Source organism: Camelus dromedarius, chromosome 1 (assembly GCF_036321535.1).
Source record: "Camelus dromedarius isolate mCamDro1 chromosome 1, mCamDro1.pat, whole genome shotgun sequence".
Lineage (NCBI taxonomy): Eukaryota > Metazoa > Chordata > Mammalia > Artiodactyla > Camelidae > Camelus > Camelus dromedarius.
The window spans coordinates 120,532,928-120,557,682 of record NC_087436.1 but is presented as its reverse complement, the minus strand read 5'-3'; the positions used below and the strand labels follow the sequence as shown (position 1 = coordinate 120,557,682).

The following is a 24,755-nucleotide window of genomic DNA, read 5'->3' as shown; positions in this document are numbered from 1 at the left end:
GCTGCAGAGCGGCGTATTTGCGTCATGGGGCGGGGCGCTGGGGCCGGAAACGAAGGAGGTGAAGATGGACCCTCTGCTCTACCTGCTTTCGTTTCCCTGACAGCGTTCTCCCGGGGAGATCTCGGCTGAAGAATTTAACTTTATTCTCCAGGGATCCATCCAGAGGTGTCGGTGCCGGATAGTAACGTGACCCGAGCTGCGTTTGGAGACTTCTGGAGGTGCTGTATTTATGGAATCATAAAGATCATCCCTGCATCCACCTGATTGTCTCCAGTATTGATTACTGGTAAGTCGGGGAGCCCGCGTTTGTGAATGTTCAGGATTAGTCCTTTTGTGAAAGATCGCGCTTCCCCGTTTGCATTCTGGTGTGCTTTCTGGTGAGAGCTATAGCCGGTACCTTAATACGTCTGAGCGCTGCCCTGGGGTGTTTCTTATGACAGGCGAACGTCAGCTGTCACCTGCGTGTCCCCACGAGGAACAGGGAAGGCTGGGTACTGCCAGTTTAGGCCAATTATCACCAGCACAGTCTGCGGAATCTAGTTCCAGAATTCCAAGTACCTCGAAGATTCTTTATTCTTTTTGTACATTGGTCCCTCAGTTGGGATTTTGCCATTCCCTAATCAGAATCAACGAGTGGAAACTAACTCAAACCTTGTGATTTATCGGCGAGAAGAGCAAAGACCAAATGTCTGTGGAATTAAATAAAAGATGAGTGATAAACCTCATAGTCTTTGATCATGCAGTTGATTTTCATGCCGCTGTATTAGTTTCCTGTGGCCGCCAGAACAAATTATTATAAACTAGGTAGCGTAAAACAACAGAAACTAATTCTCTCACAGATCTTCAGGCTCTAAGAGAATCTGTTTTGTGCCTTGCTCTCAGCCTCTGGTGGGCGCCAGCAGTTTTAGTGTTCTGGGCTTGTGGCCACATAACTCTAACCTCTGCCTCCATGGTCACATGGCATTCTTGTTTCTCTTTGTCTCTACTCCCACAAAGATCCTATTTTCAGATAAGATCACAGGTACAGTGGGTTAGGACTTTGACATGTCTTGTGTCGGGGGCCTAATTCAACTCCCAGCATGGTCCAAAGATATTTAGCTTGGTTGGGGCAGCCAAAAGATGAATAATTTCAAACGTTACTAGTTGCTAATGTGTGGAAGGACCTGGGCTAAGCACTGAGGATGCAGGGCTAAATAAGATCCTGCCCTTGAGAAACCTTGAGGCCAATGGCAGAGCCAGACAGGTAAGACAATGACCATGGAGTATGAAAAGTACAAGCGTCAAGATATACGGGGTGCAGAGGTTGCAGAAGGTTGGAAGTTTTCCCCTCCATGGCTCCTATCTTGAAGGAAAGGTGTTGAAGGAAAGGACACAGTGACAACCGAGTTTAAAAGAACCAACGTACTAAAAACAATTCTGCAAGGAAGTCCTGACTACAGAAGAACTGGCTGTCCAAATAAAGAGCACAGAACAAAACAGAAAAGTTCCAGGTGGTGGGTATATCTCAGTGGTGGAGCACATGCTTAGGATGCACTGAGGTCCTGGGATCAATCCCCAGCACCTCCATTGAAAAAAAAAAAAAAAAAAAAAGGACTAATAGTATAGTTCAAAGGGTATAGTTTGTTCACTGTAGGGGAAGAAAATCCCCCCCCCCCACCATGATTCTCATCTCTACAAAGGTCATCACATAGCTACAATCTTTGGTATTACCAAAGCCAAGAGCAATGTTTTTCATTAGGGAGTTTGCAATTTATAGGAAAGCAAAATTCCTATATTGCAAAATATAGGAAAGCGTTAGGGGGTTGGTATTGGACTGGGCACTGACTTAGTGGGCTGGTGTTAGACTGGGCATTCTTGCTTATTTTCATTGAACTCAGGGTGCAAAGTACTTTTGTTTTTTCATTCAGCTTGTTCTGTAATGTCTGTAATCAAAACAGCAACAAGGCAAGTTACCCATCCACTCGGTTTCTCATGTATAGAAAGAGTGCTGTTTTATTTAATTATGAGCTCAATTCCTCAAAAGCCTCTAGCTTCTCAGACTTTGTGCCCTTATACTTCTGGGCCTTTTTGTTTCTGGGCCATGACATTTTCCCCTGTCCTGGTCCTGACTGATTTGGTCCCTGCAGCTCTGCTGCATGTCACATGGACAGAGCGGAGAGTGATCACTGGGCAGAACTCTAGAGGCCAAGGTCTTTGGAGTAAGAGATCATAAATTCAGAAGCCAGTGTTAAGGGGGGAGGTGGAAATTCCAGTTCAATGTGGGCTGGTATCCTTGCATAAGATCATGCCAGTTCTTGCCAGAAACTCACACACCAAATTAAGAACACAGTTAATCTCTTGACTCCTGCCTCCAGTGTCCCACGCAACCTAGTTTATGCCTTCCTTTCCAAGGTCATTCTCCTTCCCCTTACCCACTAAGCCCCTGCCATAGGGCGCTTCTTGTTTTTGGAACTGGGAAGGTCACTCCTCTCATTCCCGCCCTGTTCCTCTGCCTGGAATGCTCATTCCCTATCTTCTTCCAATAAGAAATCAGATTAAATGTCCTCTCCTCAGACAGGACTTCCCGACCCCCCAATCAAGTAGCCCCCAGACATTTCATCTCTTATTACCCTGTTTTGCTTTCTTCTAATTATCCAAACTTCATTGTGTGTTATCTCCTTCCTCTAGAACATAAATGTCCTAAGTTCGGGACCCCTGTCTGGCTTGTTTATGTCCATAGCCCTAGCTTAGTATTTGGCACATAGGAGACACCCAATGATAATTTCTGAGTGGACAGGTCTCCAGGCGAAGGCAGCGTGTCAGAGAGCTGTGCGGATAGCAGGGCTGTCAGGACTGTCCCCGGGAGAAGCAGGGCCCTGAGCAGACGCTGCTGGGCGAAAGCTGGCAAGATCCAGGCTTAGGTTGAGGTCCCAAACCGTGGCTTGGGGTTGGGAGTGGTCTCAGGATAGTGCTATCCTGTAGAACTTCCCGTGAGGGTGGGAATGTTCCGTGTCTCCACTGCCCGCCACCCGCTCGCAGGCTCCTGTGGCCTTTGAGCGCAGAGGCTTCCTGCGTTTCCCAGGCGACGGGGTGTGGGGGAGTGGGGGGGGGGTGGCGGGCGGCGCGCCTCGATGACGTCAGCGGTGAGGTGGGACGGGGCAGATAACCCGGCCTGTCCGCGCCTGCGCGTTCCTCTTCCCGGGGCCTTGGCTGCTCCGACCAGCTCCGTAGAGCACTTGCTGTGTGTGCTGGGCACTGGGGCGACACTGCGAGGTCCGAAGGTCCAGCTGCGTTTGCCTCGGGGCGCAGGGGCGGCTCGTGCAAAGGTCCCGGGGCACACTCGTGTCTGGCGCAGAGGCTGGGAGGGCCGGCTGCCGGGCAGGTAAATGTGTGAGACTTTTTGAGGACTTTGGACATTGTCCCCTTGATGCAGGAAAAACGGATGTGGGGCATGAGGAGGGCCGTGTCCCAGGCTTTGGTTGAGCCCCTGGGACGTGCTCCGCCAAGTGTGGGTCCTTGGCTTCGTGCCGGAAAGAATTCAAGAGCGAGCCACAGTTGAGTAAAGGTGGGTTTATTCAGAGGGATACATTGAAAGGCAAGACAAAAGCCACGAGGTGTGGGGGTTGGGTGCTCAGATTAAAAGTAAGTACACACTCCATAGACAGTGTGGGCCGTCTCCGAAGAGGGAGAAAGAGGGGGCAGTGGCCCTCGAGGCACCATATTGCCGGTTTTTATGGGCTCGGTGGCTTCATATGCCAGTAAGTGGAAGGACCAGTGTAAGTAGCCTGGGGAAGGGGCTGGGATTCCCAAGAAGTTGTCCATTTCCCACTCTGACCCTCTGTGGCTGTTACGGAAACGACAGGCCAGTCAAGAAACAAGCACCACTCGGAGGGTTGGAGTACTCAGATGTATTATGCCGGCGGGCTCAGAGGGGCTTCTGCTCCAAAGCTCTGAGCGCCTCCAAGACGTGCACATGAGGTTTTATAGGGTAAAGTACAAGCTTGGGGTATTCAGCCAATAGGCATGGAACAGCTTTAGCAGCAGCAGCATCACAAAAGTGGAGGCGGGGAGGCAGCAAACCAACATTCCAAAGCCAGATATGTATCTTTGAAAATCCAGCTGGCTAGCAAAAAAACATGAACAGCAAACCAACACTAATTAACCTAGATTTACAAGTTAGTCCAGCAGAACTCAGATCAGTACTCCAATACTTAGACTTGTTAGCCTAGCCCAGCCTCTCCTTCACATTCCTAGACTTATGAGTTATCTTGTCAGACCAGCCCGGTTTTTCCTTCACATGGCTAGCCCTGGGACTGCCTTGGCGCCTGTGGGCATGCTATTCACCATGCTTACATTACAGGGGGCGTATAATGAAGCTCAAGATCTGCTAGAAGTTAAATCTCTTCATCCTGAGCCTCAAGGCCTCCTGGGGGTTGAATCCTTCACCATTTTGATGTTAATTGCTGTGGCAGTCCTTGAATGGCTATGCCCTGCCCCCTTCCTGTCTCACCCTGAGATCACCAGACAGCTGTCACCTAAAGGGAGAACCGTTGGCTCTGCGTGTTAGGACCGCGTCTACAATTGTCTGAAAGCGGCAATTACCACAGTAATGATATGGACGTTCCATGCTGGGACCTGCTCCGCACGGCCCTGTTAATTAATGGCCACAGCCTGGTAACTAGATACCTGACCAGCATTACCGTGTTGTCATCTCCCCTGAGGCACCGATTGGTGAAGTGACTTTGCTGCGCTTGCCCAACAGGTTAGCTCTAAAACTGGGATCCAACACCAGGTGCCTGCCTTCAAGCCCTTGTTTTAACAGCTGGACTGTCATGCAGGGATGCTGGTGACCTCCGGTGGCGTTTGACTGCTTGGGGACTGGGATTTGGGGCGGGGCGTGCCTGATAACCGCCGTTTGACCTTGGGCGGCAGTTTACTTGACTGGCAAGCTCCATTTCCTCGCCTGGAAGATGAGGCTGCTTGAGGCTGCCATGCTGATGAGTCAGTTGCTTGATCTCGATTAGCCATGTGTGAGATTAACATATTCACCACACGCAATGACTGTTTGGTCAACGATTGGAGATTATTAGGATAGATTTAATAGGCGCAACGAGAAATGAAGGGATTCAGTCGACATTAAAGAGGTGCAGTGGTGAGGGGTGTTGGTAACTAACTGGGTTGTGGGGCACCAGGGAGGAGAGAGTTCCAGGGTGACACTTGGGTTTATAGCGTGACTAACCTTGGGTCACTGGTGGCATTGAACTAGACCTGCAGGATGACAGTATGGGCAGGGGGAGCAGTGCTGAACTTTCAGAGTCTGAGGACCTCCAGAATGTGAGAGGGGAGGGGTGTTCAGGAAACTGCCAATGAACACATGGGTCTGGAAGCATGGATTTGGGAGCCCTCTGTGCACTGAGACAATTTAAAGGGACGTGATGATGCAGAGCGAGAGTGGCTGAGGGGGACGCAGGAGGAGCAGCAGAGGGAGGGGGCAGGAGAGGAACAGGGATGGGGCCACGTGCAGGAAGTCCAGAAAGAGACAGTTTCCCTTGGACTTCATAGCTTGCATTTGGGGGCACTTGGTCTCTGCTCAGAGCTGTGCCTTACTTAAAAGTTTTTTAAAAATTTAACTGCTTTATTGAAATATAACTCATCACACAGTTTACCCATCTGAAGTGTATGGTTCAGTGGTTTTCAGATACTCACAGAGTTGTGCAGTAATACCGCTGCTTAACCCCAGGGCATTTTCATCAGTCCAGGAGGAAGCTTAGACCCATTAGGAGTCACTTCTCATCACCCCGCAAACCCAGCTCCTGGCAGCTGCTAATCTACTTTCTATCTCTATTTACCCTTTCTGATCATTTCACTTAAACGGGATCATGTACCATGTGACCAAAAAGTCTGACTTCTTTCACTCGGCATGGTGTTTGCAAGGTTCCTCTACAGTGTAGCACAAGCCAGTAGTTTATTCCTTTCTGTGGCCAATCATATTTCCCTGTGTGGAGAGACTACATTTTGCTGATGGACGTACGGGCGGTTTCTACTTCGGGTTGTAAATAATGCTACTGTGAACATCCTTATACAAACTTTTGTGCAGATATTTTTTTTCATTTCTCTTGGATTTATACCTAGGAGCAGAATTGCTGGGTCATGTGGTAACTGTATTTACGCTTTTGAAGAATTACCAGACTTTTCCAAAGTCACTGCACCATTTTACATTCCCACCAGTAACGTATAAGGGTTCCAGTTGCCCCACATCCTTATCAAAGCTTGTTATTAATTATCTTCACAATCATGGCCATCCTAGTGGATGGGAAGTCGTATCTTACTCTGGTTTTGATTTGCATTTCCCTGATGGCTAATGATGTTGAGAATCTTTTTGGGTGCTTATTGGCCCTTGTATATCTTTGGAGAAATGTCTATTTGAACCTTTTAAATCAGGTTATTTGGCTTTATTGTTGGGTGTTAAGATTCTTCATGCAGTTTGGGCACAAGGCCCTTATCAATATATGATTTGCAGATATCTTCCCTCACCCTCTGGGTTTTTTCACTGTCTTGATGGTGTTCTTTGCTGAAAATTTTTTTAATTTTGATGAAGTCCAGTGTACTGATTATTTTTCTTCTGTTGCTTTTGCTTTTGAGATCATCTCTAAGAAGGCTTTGCCTAGCGTAAGATTTTAAAGATTTTTCCCTTATTTTCTTCTAGGAGTTTTATAGTTGTAGCTCTTACGTTTAGATCTGCAATTCATTCTGAGTTAATTTTTGTGAATGTGTGTGGAAAGAGTTCACCTGCATTCCTCTGCACATGGGTATTCAGTTGCGCCGGCACCAACAGAAAGGACTGTTTTTCTCCCACGGATTATCTTGGCACCCCTCTCAGAAAGCTTTGACCCTACACGTGATGGCTGGTTGCTGGACTCTCAATCCTATTCCACTGATCTAAGTATGTCTGTCTTTATGCCAATACCACTGTGTCTTCATTGCTGTCATTTTGTAGCAAGTTTTGAAATAGAGAAGTCTGAATCCTCCAACTTTGTTCTTTTTCTAAGTGGTTTTGTCTATTCTGAGTTTCTTGAATTTCTGTATGACTTTTAGGGTCAGCTTTTTAATTCCCTCAAAAAAAAAAAAATCCAGCTGGAACCTTGACTGGGATAACATGGGGTCTGTAGATGTGTTGGGAAATACTGGCATTTTAACAATACTGCGTCTCCCAAGCCATGAACAAAGGATTGTCTTTCCATTTATTTAGGTCTTAGCTTTCTTTCAAAAATGTTGTATAGTTGTCAGAGTATAAGTTTTCCACTTCTTTTGTCGAATTTATTTCTAAGTAATTTATTATTTTTGATGCTGTTGCCAATGGAATTGTTTTCTTAATTTCACTTTTGAGTTGTTCATGGGTGATGTAGAGCAGTCAGTTGAGTTTTGCATACTGATCTTGTACCCCACAAACTGGCTGAACTGATTTATTAATTCTACCAGTTTTTTAGTGGACTTACTCAGAATTTCTATATGCAAAATCATAGTATCTGTGAATAGAGATAGGATGCCGATCAGAATAACTTTTATTTAATTTCTTTCCCAGCTGACTGGCTGGGACCTCCAGCAGTGTTGAAGAGAAGAGACAGACATCCTTGTCTTGTTCCTGATCTCAGGGGCACGGCATTCAGTCTTTCGTACTTAAGTACAATGATAACTATGGAGTTTTTGTAGATGCCTTTTATTGGGTCAGTTTTATTAAACTATTTCTCGTTTGTTGAGTTTTTATCATGAAAGGGTGTTTGATTTTGACAAATGCTTTTCTGCATCTGTTGGTATGATCATGTGCTTTTTTGTCCTTTATTCTGTGAATTGATTTTCAAATGTTGAATCAACCTTACATTCCTAGGATAAATCTCAGTTGGTCCTGGCATAGAATCTTTCTTGTACGTTGCTGGATTCACTCAGCAAGATTTGCTGAGAATTTTCTGTATGTGTTCACAAGAGATGTTGGTCTGTAGTTTTCTTGTGATGTCTTTGGTTTTGATTTCAAGGTAAAACTGGCTTAATGGAAACCTTTATGGATGTGTTCCTTCCTCTTGTTTTTCTTGGAAGAGTTTGTAGATTACTGATGTCTTTAAATATTTGGTAGAATTCACAGCTGAAGCCGCCTGCTTTCCTTTGTGGGTAGCTGACTGATCTCAATGTCATTACTCACTGTAGATCTCTTCACATCTTCTGTTTCTTCATGAGTCAGTTTTGGTAGCTTGTTTCTTTCCAGGCATTTGTCCGTTTCATGGAGATTTCCTGATTTGCTGGTGTGCCGTGGTTGATAATATTCCCTTAGAATCCTTGTTATTTCTTTAAGGTCGGTAGTAATAGTCCCTTTTTGGTTCTTGATGTTAGTAATTTGCCTTTTCCCTCTTTTTTTTTTTTATAACTGGGTCAATCTAGCTAAAAGTTCCCAATTTTGTCAGTCTTTTTCAAAGAGCCAACTTTGGTTTTTGTTGATTGTCTCTTTTCTGCTCCATGCTTTTTGCTCTGACCTTTTAGCTTCTTCCTTCTGCTTGGCTCTTGGTTTAGTCCGTGCTTCTTTCTTAGTGTCTTTGAAGTGGTGCTTTGAGGAGCTTGCCCTGAGGTCAGACACTGCTGGGTTCAGGTCTCTTCTCTGCCACTCCTCGGTGGTGGGCGCTCTAGGAAGACAGCGAGCCTCTCTGAGCTTGGGCTCTCGCATCTTTCAGGAGGGATGGCAGTACTTGGCTCACGATTCGGGGGCTGAAATAAACTGCAGTCTGTCGAGGGCATGGCCCCTGACACATAAGCTGACGCCCGGTCGTGCCCTCTCACACAGAACACAAAAATGCTTCACCATGAAAGAGACCACTTCTCCATGGTGTGTCAGCAGCCCTGACCCATTGTACTCAGAGCCTGGCATCCTGTTCTAACAATCAACTAGAAGGATTTAAAGGTTCTGTGGGCCTTAAAGGGTTCAGCTGGGGCCATGCCCAGGACTCTGCTCTCCTGGTGTCCCTCCAGGTCTGCATTCTCGAGCCTCTCCCGTCCACGCCTCCACTGGCCCAGGCACTGTACAAAAGAGCCAGTCTGCTCAGAAAATCCCAGAATGATCCTTTGGGCAAGAGAGCTGGGTTGCTCTTTAGTGGGAAGCCAGATGCCCCTACACCAAGTGGAGTCACACATGGGGTCTGTGGCCGACATCCCCCATCCAGACCTGCTCAAGGGGACTCTGGGGGGGCCAGAGCAGACCGGTGAGCAGACTCTTGGGTGAGGCTCCCTGGGCAGTGGGCCTGGCTGGCCCCAAGTGAAGAGGAGCGTGTCCTCAGGCCAGGCTGGAGCACACAGAGCCCTGGACTCTTCCCCAGTGGCCCGGGCTCACTGCGGCCTGTGTTCCTTGGAGCTTCCCAGCACCGGCTGCGTGACTGCCCTGTGCTCTCGCCCAGGCCCTGGGCACCTCTGTTCAGGAGTGAAAACATGCACGCTCGCCCCACCGTCCCATCCTGGGAAGGGGGACGGTAGCTCTTGGGTGGTAATTCCCTCCGACTGTCCCTTCGCAGTCAGAGCCTATCGGTTTCTTGGTCTCTTCTTTGCACCACGCTGCGCTTCTGCCGTGGCCCCAGAGGGTGTGACTGGGCGGCACACACAGACTCAGAGCGTGTCTCTGCAGGTGGACGTGGAGCGATGGCGCCCCCCGAGGAAGGGAGCGATGTCCTGGTGCTGCCAGACCCGCCCCGGGGACCCCTGCACGCGGCCCGTGCCCGCGCCTCCTTCTGCTGGAAGGAGCTGGCGCTGTTCTTGGAGGGCGAGGATGTGCTGCGCTTTAAGGTGAGGCCGGGACTGGGCAGTGCTGCCCATGGGGACCTCTGCGGGTGGGGTCTGGGGGGGCGTCTTGTGGATCTACAAAAAGGTGGGGTGAGTCCTAGGCCTGCCCAGGCCTTTCTCCTTTTCAGCCTCTGGACGGTGCCGGGGAATTGTTGGGAGCTCTGGATGGATGAACACGGATGGATTAGACCTCCCACGCCTCAGGGCCCTCTGCTCTCTACTGTGTTAGCGGATAGAGAGAAGCCCAGATTAGAAACCCCACAGAGAGTGTGGGCCCTTCCCTGCTGGTTGAGAAAGAATTCTCAGCAGAGGCCAAGGAGCAAAGTGGAAGGCTGCTTTATTGCTCAGAAGAGGAAAAGACACTTAAGTCGGGGAGCTGTCAGCCCAGGCAGCTGGGTATAAGCACTCCCGCTCTCAGGGTCCCGCTGGGTCCATTTATCCGTCTTCTCTGGCTGTTTGTCTCCCTCCATCGGCTCCTCTTTTCCTACTTGCTTTCCAGTTTGTTCTGCTCTGTGGAACAAACACTCCGCAAAAACAAGATCAGGTAATGAGGACCCAGGTTAGGTGAGCCGGCAAGACCCTGGAACAATGTGGTCACAGAGACTAGGTCAGGTCAGGGCTTTCTGCTCCTCCAGTGGGGCTGCTCCCATTATTCATTTGCTCTCTGAGGTCAGTTAGAAGTTACTTTTAAACTTTACAGGAGTCTCTGAATAGTAGGTCCAGGTTTCAATTCCCTGGTTCCCTGCCTCCCTCTCTGGGATGGACTTTCATCTCTGTCCCTGTATCTCTGCATTAGACTGTGTGTCCAAGGTAGCCGGTGGCCTTGAGAAAACTGTGTAAGCAAGAGCGTAGTGAGAGCCCATCCTTTGCCTCCAAATTAGCCCTTCCCCGCCTCCTGCATTCCCAGAACGCTGTCTTCTCGGCTCTGGAGAGCGACCCCCTCTTCGCGCATCCCCGTGGAAGTGATCTCTCAGTGGAGAAGTACCAGGAGCTGAACTTCCTGCGCTGCAAGCGGATCTTCGAATATGACTTCCTCCCCATGGAGGACGTGCTGGGAAGCCCCTGGAGGATCCGGGTGCTGGTTGAGTGCCTCGGCATGTACGACTGGTCCCTGGCCACCAAATTCTTCCTGCACCTCCTGGTGAGTCAGCGCCTGGGAGAGAAGTGTGGGCCCTCACTGTCCCCGAGCCACGAGGCCGAGACAGTGTCTGTCCAGGGACCAGAACAACCAGGATACCAAACACACTCAGCCTGTGAGATGCAGACGGTTTCCTCTGTGGTTGGGATGTTGTCAGCATTTCCATGCTTCTAAAGTTTTGGGAGATTTACACATTTGGGTGATGTTTGTTTAAAGAGATTTCTAAAAAACTATAGGAAACAAAAGCAGAGGTAAGGCCGAGTGGGCAGACCTTGTGACTCTTAGTGGAAGTCCAGGTCTTCCCAGCTCTGGATGCACATTCGCACACGTAAGTCCTTATGCCCCAGAAAAGAAAGCGAGGTGGGGGCTGGGTATAGCTTAAGTGGCAGAGCACTTGCTGAGCATGCACAAGGTCCTGGGTTCAATCCCCAGGACCTCCTCTAAAAATAAATCAATGAATAAACTTAATTACCTCCCCCCTACAAAATTTTAAAAAATAAAAGTAAAAAAATAAAGACAAAAAAAAAAAAAGAAAAGGAAATTAGGGCCAAGGTGAGGCCTGTGTTCCCGCCCTCTGACACACAGGGGGACAGCCTTGTCCTGGTGCCGTCTGAGGGAGAGGTGGGCTCTCTGCCCTTCCTGCACCTCACCCCCAACCCCACCCCCATCTCCTTGCTGTTCACGGATCCACTCGGTTCTGTTTAACTCACATAAACTGCTTGGGACGAGGACCCAGGTCTTGCCACTCCGTAAGCTCCAGGCCAGGCGGCCGTGTCTCAGGAGACGCCGGGCCTTGGGCACCAGCGCTCTTAGGTAGCCCCTCGGAATCCGAGTTCCTCGCCCGTGTGGGGCAACGACGCTGAGGAGCCACCGCGGGGCGGGCGTGGAGCGCACAGCTGCGGGGAGTCACAGGACAGCACTTACTGACTTCCGCCTGTTTTCGTGGTGGCATTTTATTTCCAGACTTTTGGATCCACGATTTACAGCTCTGGTTCTGAAAGGCATTTCAAATATATCCCAAAGATCTTCAGTTTGGAGGTAAGCTGGTGAGTCATGGCTTCCTGTTCGGTCACCTCCTTAGAGATGCGTGGAAAGGGCAGTTTGCAGAAGAGGGGCCCCAAGAGAGATGCTCTGGGTATTTTGTGTTCTGAGGGTTCTCGCCAGATAGCCAGAGCTGTCCTTTACTCAACCAGGGTATGCCAAATTCCCAGTGGGGTAGAAATTTATCTTTTTCTTAATTTTTTTTTCAAATGGGCATTTATTTTTTTTTCTGTTTTTCTTTTTTTTAATGGAGGTGCTGGGGACTGAACCCAAGACCTTGTGCATACTGAGCACGCGCTCTACCACTGAGTTGTGCCCTCCCCCATCCCGCTGCGCCCCTCACTTTTTCCTTTTTTTTTTTTGTCTTTTTTTTAAAATACATATTTTTATTGAAGTATGATCAGTTTACAACATTGCGTCAGTTTCTGGCGTACAGCACGATACTTCAGTCGTACGTGAACATTCACGTGTTCGTTTTCATATTCTTTTTCACCATGTTACTACAAGATATTGAATATGGCTCCCTTGCTGCCCTTCGCTTTTTCTTATCAAAACTTAGATCTGCGGTTTCCTTCTGCTGCCTGGGAGCTGTCCTTGCCGCGGTGCTGACTCGGCGGGGCCGCTGTCCGCGTGTCCAGCCTGCCGCTCTCACAGCTGGGAGGCGCGGCGCCCAGTGCGGCAGAGTGGCTCAGTGAGATCGGGGCCTTTGAGCTGCGGTGTCGGCGGCAGAGGAAGGATGGTGGCAGATCCCCCCAGGAAGGTGCAGAAGGAGCCTTTCTCGCCTCATGGCATTTTGTGCTTCCACGTTAGATTTTCGGCTGTTTTGCTCTGACCGAATTGAGTCACGGGAGTAACACCAAGGCCATCCGGACGACTGCTCACTACGACCCTACTACTGAGGTAGGTGGTCCCCTCCCATCCATCCGGTCTTGGGGCCTCAAGGCCTCAAGCGTATGAAACACAGCATTGTCAGGAGTGAAGAGCTCGTCTATTCGCGTGTATCCCTGTGAGGTGCACACAGGGATGTGTCACCCGGAGCTCAGCAGAGAAAGGGCAGAAGCCACTCCCACCTGGAAATCTCTCCTGGTTTGGATTTGTGTGAAGACACTATGTATCATTTTGTAACATTTGTTTCTTGGTTTACCAGGCAGCCTGTTGGCCTTGGGTTTGTAAACAGTTCCAGTTGCTCATGCTTTATAAAATGAACAGACTAGAGAAGGTTCCCTTTCTAGCTGCCTGTCTGCGTCCCCTGCCTGCGGCCAGGCTCTCTGGGCCAGCTGCCCGCCTTCTTTTCCCTGCCCGCCACGGCCTGGGCCACCCAGGACACAATATTCAGTCCGTCCTTACTCTTGCCTCAGAGGTTTTGAGCAGAGAAAATCGAGTGTATCAAAGAGGTAGAGACGTTCCGTGTGTGCTCCAGTCTCTAACTGTAACTGTAACTTCTTTCCCTTGTGCAGGAGTTCATCCTACACTCCCCTGATTTCGAAGCTGCCAAGTTCTGGGTCGGCAACATGGGCAAGACCGCTACGCACACTGTGCTCTTCGCTCAGCTGTACACACCGGGGGGCCAGTGCCACGGGCTGCACCCCTTTGTCGTGCAGGTAGGGGCTGGGTGTACCCCAAGTCTGGAGACATTTTCATCGCAGCTCGGGGCAGTGCTGCTTCTGGCTTCTAGGGATACAGACCAGGGATACGGTTAAACGCCCCATAGTGCCCAGGACGGCCCCCCACACACCCTGGAAAAATTATCAGCCCCAAATGTCAGGGCTGCCACCGTTGAGAACCTCTGAAGCGCTGGCCGAGGATCATCTGGGAGAGACTCTCCGTCCTCCTAGAGGTCACGCTGGCATCGCACGGACACCCGGCACAGACCCCAGCTCCCAGCCCACCACCCACCCCTGCTCACCCCGGGCTCTGGCAGCAGGCCCGAGGGGCTCCAGGAGTTCTGATGTGAAGTTGACTTGGGGCTCTTCCTAGGTCACAAGTGGAGTTTTGGCCAGCAGAGGGGCCTGGGGCGGGCGGCCAGCCCATCTCCTGCCTGCCTGAGGCTGTTGCGGCCTCTCCGGGCCCGGAGCTGCAGAAGCTCATCCAGGACCCTTTCTCTGGGCGGGCTGGGTGCTGAAGGGAACCACTTCCCCCACCCCCAGACTCATTCCAACATCCTTAGTCTCCAGGACTTTTTGGATGGGAGAGGGAGCTCTCAGGAGAGAAGAAAATCCATCATTTTTTTTAAATTGAGGTGAAATTCATGTAACGTACAGTTAACCATTTTAAAGGAACAATGGAGTGGCTTTCAGTGCATTCATGGTGTTGTGCAGCCAGCCCCTTCAAAGTGTTTCATCTCTAGAAGACGCTCGCCCCCCCGACTCAGCACCAACTCCCCTCCCCCGCCCCCCACCCCAGCCCTGGCAGCCCCTGGTCTCCTCTGTGGATCTGCCTCTCTGGGACGCTTTGTCTAAAAAGGATCACGTGTTCTGTGAGCTTTGGTGTCCGGCTTCTTTCCCTCCACCTGCTTTTTTTGTTTTGTTTTGTTTTTATTGAAGTATAGTTGGTTTGCAGTGCTGTGTTTACTTCTGATGTACAGCACAGTGATTCAGTTGTACTTGTATGTACGTTCCTTTTTATGTTCTTTTTCATTATAGGTTATTACAAGCTTTTGAATAGAGTCCCCCGTGCTGTACAGTAGGACCTTGCTGTGTATCTGTGTTGTACATAGAGTTAGTATCTGCAAATCCTGAACTCCCAGTTTATCCCTCTCCCCTCCTTCCTGCTCTGGTAACCACAAGTTTGTTTTCTGTGTCTGTGAGTCTGTTTCTGTTTTGTAAATAAGTTCGTTTGTGTCCTTTTTTAAGATTCCACGTATGTGACATCGTATGGTATTTTTCTTTCTCTTTCTGACTGACTTCACTTAGTGTGATGATCTCCTGGTCCATCCGTGTTGTTGCAGGTGGCATTATTTCATTCTTTTCTGGCTGAGTAGTGTTCCATTGTGTAAATATACCATAGCTGCTTTACCCTTCACACGTCTTTGAGGTTCATCCCCGTTGCAGCCTGTGCCAGGACCCCCTTCCTTTCTAAGGCTGAACGGTCGATCTGCTGCGTGGAGGGACCGCGGTGTGTGTACCCGTTTGTCCTTTGATGGACGCTGGGTGGTTTCTCATCTTTTGGCTCCTGGGAATGTCGTCGCTGTGAACGTTCAAGAGCGGGGTCTGCTTGGACACCTGTTTTCAGTTCTCTGGGGCACGAACCCAGGACCGAGGTTGCAGGGTCATGATGGCGACTCTGTGTTGGGCTTGTTTAGAGCCCTATATAGTTCCCACCGTGTTACCTCCCCACCAGCGATGCTGAGGGCTCCAGTTCCGTCACATCCCCACCGACCCGTGTTATTTTTCTTTTTTCCTTTTTTCCATAACCGCCCTAGTGTGTGTGAAGAAGTTATCTGGTTGTGGTTTTGATTTGCATTTTCTTTTTTCTTTTTCAAATGGAGGCACTGGGGACTGAACCCAGGACCTCGCGCATGCTAAGCACGCGCTCTACCGCTGAGCTGTGCCCTTCCCCTCTCTGTGTCTTTTAGGTGTGTATATTTGTTGGAAACTCATTTTGGGGAGCAGAGATTTACAAAAATAATCTTACACTGTTTCCCCCACAGCACGTATGTGCACAGCCATCTTGTCTTTTCATTAAAATCCAGCAGAGAGTCCCGTATCTAGAACATAAATATGAAACGCCTAGCGTCCTCCAGGCAGCATGTACTGCTCAGCCTCTACATCAGTGTCCTGGGGCCACCATGACCAAATAGCACTGCGAACTAGGGGCCCAGAACAACAGAGACTGAGCGTCTCACAGACTGGAGCCGAGAGGCTAGATCAAGACGTGAGAAAGGCCACGCTCTCCCTGGAGGCTCCAGGGGACGGTCCTCCCAGCCTCCTCCGGCTTCAGGGGGGGCACCAGCTGTTCCTGGGCTGTGGCTGCCTCTCTCCCATCTCTGTCCCCGTCTTCAGGTGGCCTCCCTCTCTTCATGTCATCGCCTCCTTTTAGAGGACACTGGTCCATGGGTCTGGGGCCCACCTGGGTGGTCCAGGGCGAGCTCGTCTCCAGATCCTTCATTCCCTCTGCGGTGGAGCCTCCTCCTAATAAGGTCGCGTTTCCGGAGGACACTTGAACCCACTGCAGCTACGCAGAGGGAGCCTGTGTCTCAGTCACTGGGGTTTTTGAGCGTGTTCATTCTGATTTTTGTGTGGTCGTGACAGTCGCTGTTTCTGTGGTTTGTACAGATTCGAGACCCAAAGACCCTTCTTCCCATGCCAGGGGTGATGGTTGGCAACATTGGGAAGAAGCTCGGGCAGAACGGTCTGGACAACGGGTGAGTGTGCACCTTGGACTTGGTGGTCCGTCCTCGGGGGGCGTTCCTTGAGGATGTGTGTTCGGTGTATTTCTACCTGTCACCTCACCGGTCCCTCCATGCTGCCTCTTGCCTTCCTGGACCCCCGCGGAGGCAAGCAGAACACGGTGGGGACATGCCTCACCTCCGTGCCATGGAGGGCCATGGCCACTTGAACCGCAACTGCAGGAGGTGTGAATGGCCCCGAGCGCGAGACAAGCAGTTTTCTCCCCGGCAGGCGGCCTCTCCAGCCCTCAACCCAGGCCCAGGCCAGACACTAGTGGCCCTGGGGCTTCAGCCCATGGCCTGGGGCTTTGCCTCCCTCCCCCGGAGCTTGGGCATCCAGCGCAGTTCCATGGTGATTTTGAGGGCAGAGCAGTGTTCTGGGCAGAGGTGGCAGTGTGGTCTGAGATGAGACTCTGGGATGGGGGCGCTGTGAGGCCCTGCAGCGTGTTGGGAGGAGGGCAGGGACCGCGTCATGGAGAACCTGTGGTCTCACTGCAGATTCCTGGGATTATTAATGGCATGAGTTTTGGAATCAGCCAGATTTGGATTCAAATCCTTGGTCCACCTCTGACTCTTTGTGTTCACCCGGCCTGTCCCCTTGTCTGTGAGGAGAACCGTAGGCCCTGTGCCGGGCCCTTGTGTGGTTCCCGGCTGGGGACCAAGGACGTGGTCTTCCCGGCCGTTTGCTGCCTGTCGGTGCTTCCTCACCCGTGCAGTGGGACTCACACTCCGTCTCCTGGGAAGCCTGGCCAAGAGGGCTCCCTGCTCCCCCGAGATGCTTACTAACAGGGGGAAAGCAAAGCCGGGGGTTCCTTAGTCATGTAGCTCACACTGTCCCAGGATTTTTTACGTACCTACTTCTTCATGCACAGCAGCGACCAGAGGGTCCTGCCTCACGTAGTGAGCCTCTGCTCATCTGGTCTTCAGAGGGTGAATCGGGGGCAGGTGATCTCTGAAGCTGAAGCTGGGCCGGGGGTCCTCCGCCACCCTGAGCGCGGAGAAACCTCTCAGCTGCTACCCCCACCCCTGCAAGGAGTCCGGGCGCTGGGGGCCCAGAGAGTGTCTCAAATCTCTGCTTGGACCCTTAGAACAGGCGCGCCCTAGCCTGTGCCAGAGAGGGCTGGGAACCATCAGTTTTCACTCTGTGTAGCTGGAGGAGAGAGCGGAAGGGTGTTGTTAAAAAGCAAAACCAAACACACACACGCAGAGCCTGCCCACAGGTGCCCGTCTTAGGATTCTGAGCGCCTCTCTCGCTGACTTGTGAGAAGAGCCTGTGAGTGAAGGCTGGAGCCCGCCGTCAATTCCCTTCCATCACTGTGGGGGCGGGCCAGGTGGCCTTTGGTCCTCAGGGCAGGAGACGCTCCGGAGCCCTCCGAGCAAGGCAGCCGCCCAACTCGGTGTTTTGAGGAGGCGTCCCGGCCGTGTGCAGGTTGGGGGACGCCCTGCCTCACACTGGACTCTGACAACTGGTGTCTGTTAGAGCTGCGTCCCAGGGTCAGAAATACGTGTACGGTGATTCCATCGGTGGACAGGTCACTGCTGTCCAGTGGACGGCGTCGGGTGCAGTCACAGATCTCCAGTCCCTGCGTATTTGGTTTGACAAGTTAGATTCTTGAACACGGTCCTGGGACATCAGTGAAAAGCTCCCCACTTAGTTCCCTCAGCTCAGCTTCTGTCCCTCGAGACTGAATGCTTGTGTCTTACCCAATGGTCCCGAGGAGCGCTGAGCAGAGCCACCCACAGTCACACCAGCGTAGCCAAGACTCCCCTAAACACATGCATTGCACGTCGTGGTGAACAGGGCTCGGAAACTCTGAAGTGCCAGCTTGGTGCCACCAGGGGGCGGCATGGGGACCACCTCCCCCTGCCCAGGCCATCTAAGAAAGGCTCCCCAAACCCAAGGTCACCCAACCTACGGGGCAGACAGGGTGTCGAAGCAGCCATGCTCCATCCCTGAGCCTCTGAAGGTCCCATGTTGCCCGAGTTGCCCGCCTGGCCCCTCGTCCCCGCCGGCCTTGGTGTGCATGTCCAGCAGGGGGCTTCAGGGACACAGGAGACCCTGGGGCTCACTCTGCCTGCTGCTCGAGGGGCAGTGTTGTGATTTAGTGACTGTTGTCCGAGATCGTTTATTTTGAAAAAAGTGGTAACGATCTGTTGGTTAGCTTTAGTCACTTGACGAAAATTCCCAAGGAGGTGGGAAATCAGAGGCAGACAAATTGCTTGGGTGACTTTTACCAAATAACTCTAGCTTCAGAACGGTGGGGACCCCTCAGGAGAGCCAGTGAGCCACAGCTTCCAGGAGGCGGGAGCATGTCCAGTGCCCCCTGGGCCCCAGGTGGGGTGCGACCACAGCGGGGTCTCGAGGAGCAAGGAGGACGTGGGGTGGGGGCCCAGGCATGAGGTCTGGGAGCCCCACCAGCCCCACCGTGTCGCTCACTCTCCACGTCACATGCACACACCCCCATGTTTTCTGGGGACACTGGGAGTCTGGCTTGCAGGCTGGCCCACAGTCTGGCCACCATTTGACTGTCTCTGGAGCAGCTCCTGCCACATAGAAGTGCTCAAAACAGAACATGTGAAGTCTTGATTTCAGTTAAACTGAAGCAAATCCTCTCTGAAGTATAAACACACTGACTTGTGTCACCTCTGGGGGGCAGAGGAGGGCGAAGAGAGCACTCTGAGTTCTCAGGCTCACACTTGGAAGAGCGTCCCTTGGCTTGCAAGTAGCAAGCTGGACCCCGCCAGGGGCATCGGCGCCGGGGCCAGGCGTCCTTGGAAAGTGGGCCTCAGAACACGGGCCTTCCGGGCCGGTCAGAGTGGCCCCAGAAAGGCTGTGATGCAGCGGCTCACCCCAGGCAGTGCCTTCAGGGTCTCGACGGGGCCTGCTGGGAGCTGGAGTGTGGCTGGCCTGCATTTCACACGTAGGAGGGAAACCCACAGACGTTGGCTCCTCACCTGGACACCGGCTGGGGCCTAGTGGCCTCGTGCAGAAATCCTAGTCGCTTGTGAAGGAACGTGGGAGGGGCCCCCCGACCGGCTGCGTCCAGCCCAGGGCTCTGCCCTTCCACTCTTGCGCTGGAAGGTGCTGCTCTGTCACCCTCCAAGGCTGTCCCAGGACTCGGGGTTTGGTGGAGGTGACCCCAGTGCCCCAAGGATGATGTCTCACCCGCAGTTGCTTCATTCCATGACCCTTCTGAAGTGTCCAGTAGGTTCCAGGCATGTGGCCCCATTATGACAGGGTGAGAAGACCCCTGGGAACTGTCACCAACAAGCAGGTGGCTCAGCGAGCAGCGTGGACGACGGGCAGTCGCTGCAGAGTGAGACCACCTGGTACTCACTGCAGGGCGCGGAGGAGAATCACGGCGGGCTTCCTGGAGGCGGTAGCCGCACTCTGAGGGCTGCCTGCCTGGAGGTCAGGAGAGGGCCTGGCCGGCTTGAAGGTCACGAGCAGATTGACCCAGCCGCGGGCTGCGAGGAGTGAGGTGTTGATGGGGCAGCAGGCAGGGGTCCCGTCAGAGGGCTCTCCGCATCACTCTGGGTTTAGATCCTACAGGTCCTAGGGGTCCAACGATCTCATGCTGGACGTGACATTCCAAGCTGAAGTTTAGAGACGCCTCTGCTCCCCCGTGCAGGACAGGCGGTGACTCTGGATGGTGACTCGGGTGCCGGGCACAGGCTTGGAGCAGAGTGGGAGCAGCGTGGGAGGGAGGGGGCTGGAGAGCTGCCCCCCTTCTCTGCAGGGCGCTGCCATTTTCCCAAAGCTATTCCTGTGGGTCGTGAAAGAATGTTCTGTGTGACACTGACAATGCTTAGTGGTCAGATAAGGTGCTGCGGGGGCTGTTGATGTTTTGAGGTGGTTTGGGTTTTTGGCACAAGCTATGCCCCTCCGGTTACCTGGCATAACCTTGTCCCCTAGGCTTTTGTGAGGGAGATATTTAAAACCTCAGTTTGACCTGATTTTGCCACACCGTGTTATACACACACACACACTCACACTCACACACACACACACACACACACTCACACACACTCTCTTGTTAAACGCGCGCTCTTGGGTAGAATGGTGTCTTGCAATGTCCTGATTTCCGGTGTCTTCTGTCCCAGTTGGGTTTGGTTTTGGCTTCTGTGGGTTCTGCTACCTTCTGAGCCGTCCTGGGCTTTTATCTGACTGGCTTTCAGGAGCGAGAGATCGACCCAGGGGCCAGTTTAACCGGAAGCGCTGTCTCTCCTCACAGGTTTGCCCTGTTCCACAAGGTGAGAATTCCTCGCCAGGACCTGCTGAACCGCACGGGCGACGTCACCCCTGAGGGTGCCTACGTCTCCTCCTTTAAGGTAGCGGTGCTTCCAGGCAGGGCAGTTTGTGGGTGACGAAGCCGTCCCCACCACGCCCACCAGACCCCGGCCCCCTGTGCTCAGAGAAGGGGACGGGCCACGGGAGCCGCTGGCGGCCCTTGCGAGCCTGTCCAGATGCAGGTGCAGATCGGGGTCGGCCGCCCCCAGGGCCCCAGGCACAGTGACAATCCCTCACACGCCTCCGCCAGCCCCCCAGGGTCACGGTTAGGGAGGCTGCCCCCACCAGTGCTGTTTCCCACCGGGGGCTTTGAGGTGAAGGGTCGCCTGCTGGGCCGTGCACAGCCACAGTGACAAACAGCAGTCTCTGGTGTCTGGGGCTGACCGCACCCCGGCGTGCAGTAAGCATGTTGAGATTTATAACACATTAAAAATAGGTGCACCTGGGCAATTACCCATTTTAAAAGACCACAGAGAACAGCAGATGGTTATCACACCCCTTAGAGTGGTTGTTTGAGGGGAGAGAGGAGTTCCAGGGGGGTGGGGAACGGAGCCCATTTCATAAACAAACGTGGGTGCAGCTGGGCACTCTGTCCCTGGTCCCCGCCTTGCCTGCAGCCTGAGCTGTGTCTGGTTCTCGGTGGGGTCAAAGAGCAGGGCTTCAGGACCCCCAGGTGGCAGCCTGCAGGTCCCCATGCCACTGTGTGTCCCCCGTGCCACCCACACCATCCCAGAACAGTTCACAGGACACCAGCCCTCCTTGCGGCTCGGCCCGCCTGGGCCCGGGGGTCTGTGTCTGGGTGCCCAGTGCGGGGCCGGCAGTATTGAACCAGTAAAGGAGTGCTCCCCCCGTCCCCGTGCCTGTCCCCCAGGTGACCGTTGATGATCCAACATTAATCTGCATTCCCCCGCAGGACGTCAGGCAGCGCTTCGGAGCATCTCTGGGCAGCCTGTCCGCAGGCCGGGTCTCCATTGTGGGTATGGCCGTCACCAACTTAAAGCTGGCCATGTCCATAGCACTGCGGTTCTCAGCCACCAGGCGCCAGTTTGGACCGACAGGCGAGGAGGAGGTACCGGTGCTGGAGTATCAGATGCAGGTGTGGGTTTCACAAGTGTGGCTTCCCTTTCCTTCTGTCCTGCAAGCAGAGACCTGCTCCTGTGGGAGCTGCAGCTCGGTTACCGGGAGCTGAGCTGACTCAGGCCGTTAGCAGGGTGAGCGCAGGCAGCTGCGGGGAAGGAGTGGAGCATCTGGGGTGCCAGTGGTCTTCATTCACGGTCTTCAGTTAACAAGGGGTGTGTGCAGGCAGCCTCGGTCAGGGACCTGGGTTGGCGCCCGGCAAGACTGCGGGAGATGGGCGTGCACGCTCTCCCCGCTTACAGGGAAGACCCTGCACATCCAGGCCACGCTCCCATGCCCTCACCCCATCCCTGAGACGCAGCCCCAGGTCACAGCCGCCAAGGGTCCCGCCCAGTTCATGGTGACATCCTTAGCAGAGGGGACACTAGTCCTTTGATGGCAGAGCTGCAGCCCCGGCTGAGCATCACCCAGGTGCCTGGATGGGGTTGGGGATGCATTTTATCACAGTGATGCCTCTGCGTCCCCAGCCCTTCCACACACACCGCCCGCACACCTGGTCCTCACAGCAGGCTGTTTGGAGTGACCACCCTGATGACCCCTGTCAAGAATTAGCAGCTAAATCAGGCCCAGGTCTTGGGCCAAGGTGTATTCAAGTGAAACTTCAGGAACTTTAACTGAATCGCATTTGGTCCTTTTCACACTTCTTTTAATACAAGTAAGTAAGGAAAAGCCCTGGTTCATACCTGGGCGACACCCAGGACCCACCATCCCACTGACCCGTGGCCTTTGTGAGGTCACAGCGCACCTGACTGCTGGGCACCAGGCATAGGCCCGGGGTTACGAGAGCCCCTGAGAGCCACGTGCTTGGGCTCCCAGCCCCAGGTCCACCCTCTCCCTGCTGTGTGCCCTCAGGCAAGGCACTGAACCTCTCTGTGCTGCACTTTCCTCATTTGTGAATTGGGACTGGCTGTAGTACCTCTTCATGGGTGGTTGTGAGGGTTGGATACGTTAGTGCGTGAGGAGCAGCTGACGCCATGTCCGCGTCCAGCAGACGGTAGAGGATGGTGGTGCCGGCAGCGGTGGTGGTTGCCCGGGTCCTTCCCGGCTCCCTAGCCTCCATCCGCACAGCAGTGGGTGTGCGCTGGTGAAAGAGACGTGCTCCCTCCGGCTCTCCATGAGCCTCAGCTCCCCCGTCGGGCCTGGGGCGATTGCTTCAGTCCTCGGGCGCTCAGGAAGCACAGGGATTGCCTGGTGGGCCTCACACTTGGTGCAGCAGCCTGGCTTCCTTGGTCCCGTGTAGGCTGCATTTAGTCCGGCCCAGTGGCCACATTGGTGACATAGCGGTGGGGGGGTGAGCAGGGCGTTGAACGTGGCACAGGTGTGCCTTGAGTGGGGTCGTTGGGGTGAGGGGGGAGCACTGGCTGGGTTGGAAGAGCCTTGGGGTCCAGGCTTCATGGCGGTGGGTGCCAGAGATGTGCAGGACCTTCTGCATTTGCCTGGGACAGTGGACGGGGGCTCCTGGCGCGCCCGTCCTGCACGGCCACCCCGGGAGGCACGGGTTCTCAGGAGGCTTTGCCGGTGTGCCGACAGCGGTTTTGTTCATTTCAGCAATGGCGCTTACTCCCGTACCTGGCGGCCACCTACGCCTTGGACCACTTTTCCAAGTCGCTCTTCCTGGACATGGAGAAGCTTCAGCACGGCCTCCTGGGGAACGACCAGAGTGCCACGCAGGTGAGAGCCGCGCCCGCTCTTCTCCACAGTGCTGATCGTCGTTTAAATGTCGCCGGGGTCCACAGTGTGGCTTCGCAGGGACGCATTCCTTCCGTTGTGTGCACCCACGCAGACCCTCAGAGTCCTGGCCGTCATCTGGACGCGCTGGGCACGTGTCCGCATCCCCGTTCCTCAAGGATGTGCTGACGCGACTCCCAGTTCCTGTCTGTGAGTTCAGCTGCTGCTCCCCTCTTGAGAACTTGATGGTTTTGCACAATCCACATTGCTGGCCCCTCAGTAGATTTCATGGTTCTGATCCTTTTGTAAACAACCCTACAAAGGTTGGGCTCCAGCTGACTAGATTTGAGTTGACAGGCGAGGCTTTGTGCCAGAGATGAGCGTGCAAATCCCCTGGGATCAGCCCCGACGTGAAAAGGAGTCCTTGGCTCATTTCTGTGTGGACGGTTCACGTTTTGATTTTCCGCGGCCGCCTCGTGCTGCCTCCTGGGCAGAAGTGAAGTGTGAATCACAATAAACGCGTTTGAAAACTGATGAGAAATGCTGCAGATGAGGGTGTGCCGCACCCTGAAAAGCCTGTGTCAGATCAGCGCATCTTGGAAAACTCAGCATAAACATGCAGGCGTCGGGAGGTGGGGGGGGGGGGGCGCTGGGAGGCCAGCAGGGTGCGCTGCGGAGCAAGTCAGGCCGGCTTGCTGGTCCGCGAGGACCTTTCCATCAGGAACACGGCTATGCGTGTTCCCCGAGCGCGAGTCATTGAAGCTTTGGCCAGCTGACATTGGAATCCTTCTGTTAGTAATGTTGTGAAGTGTAGTTAACCGTGCCCTGTTCTTTCTGAAGCTCAGAGGTTTAACCCAGGCACAGGTTAAAGGAGCCCTCGTTGGAAGCTGTAAACACTGCTGAGGTGGATCGTGTTAGCAGGCACGTGTGCGTTTCTCTCGTAACCCTTTTTATTAAACATCGAGTCAAAGCAAAAGAATATTTACCAGACGTGTCAGGAGGGGAGTCTGGGCAGGCCCCCTGCAGATAGGGCAGTGGGTGACCTGGACTGCGGTCCTCGGGGGCCAGCGTCCCGGCACCGCCCCCCAACCGCCGCGTTCCTTCCTGGTCTCAGCAAAGACGCCCGGCACTTGGGGTCACACTGTGAGCTGAGTCAGAACAGGTTCTTCTATGACCAGCCTTACCCCCCGGGGCACGCCTGCCGGGCCGAGCTTGGTCCTTTAATTTCATTGCTGTGAAATTACGTGTGTCCATTCTTAGATGAATCCTATTTCTTTTAAGCTAAAATTGGGTTTCTTTCT

The 24,755-nt window shown here is 53.1% G+C and overlaps 1 protein-coding gene across 4 annotated transcripts in view; it reads left to right on the top strand.

Moving 5' to 3' along the window:
- The first annotated feature begins 31 nt into the window (after nt 1-31).
- Nucleotides 32-24,755, top strand: part of ACOX3 (acyl-CoA oxidase 3, pristanoyl) — a 42,804-nt gene continuing 18,080 nt past the window's right edge. Inside the window, exons 1-10 of one of the 4 annotated variants that reach the window (XM_064488490.1) lie at nt 32-286; nt 9,638-9,795; nt 10,700-10,933; nt 11,894-11,968; nt 12,782-12,871; nt 13,429-13,572; nt 16,246-16,334; nt 20,594-20,690; nt 21,563-21,745; nt 23,335-23,457. In XM_064488490.1, the coding sequence (XP_064344560.1) occupies nt 9,652-9,795; nt 10,700-10,933; nt 11,894-11,968; nt 12,782-12,871; nt 13,429-13,572; nt 16,246-16,334; nt 20,594-20,690; nt 21,563-21,745; nt 23,335-23,457 (1,179 nt within the window). In that variant the 5' untranslated portion in view covers nt 32-286; nt 9,638-9,651. Of the gene's footprint in view, nt 287-3,176; nt 3,362-3,404; nt 3,545-9,637; nt 9,796-10,699; nt 10,934-11,893; nt 11,969-12,781; nt 12,872-13,428; nt 13,573-16,245; nt 16,335-20,593; nt 20,691-21,562; nt 21,746-23,334; nt 23,458-24,755 lie in introns of those variants that run through there. The other 3 variants (XM_031438234.2, XM_031438246.2, XM_064488505.1) reach the window with 3 other exon arrangements.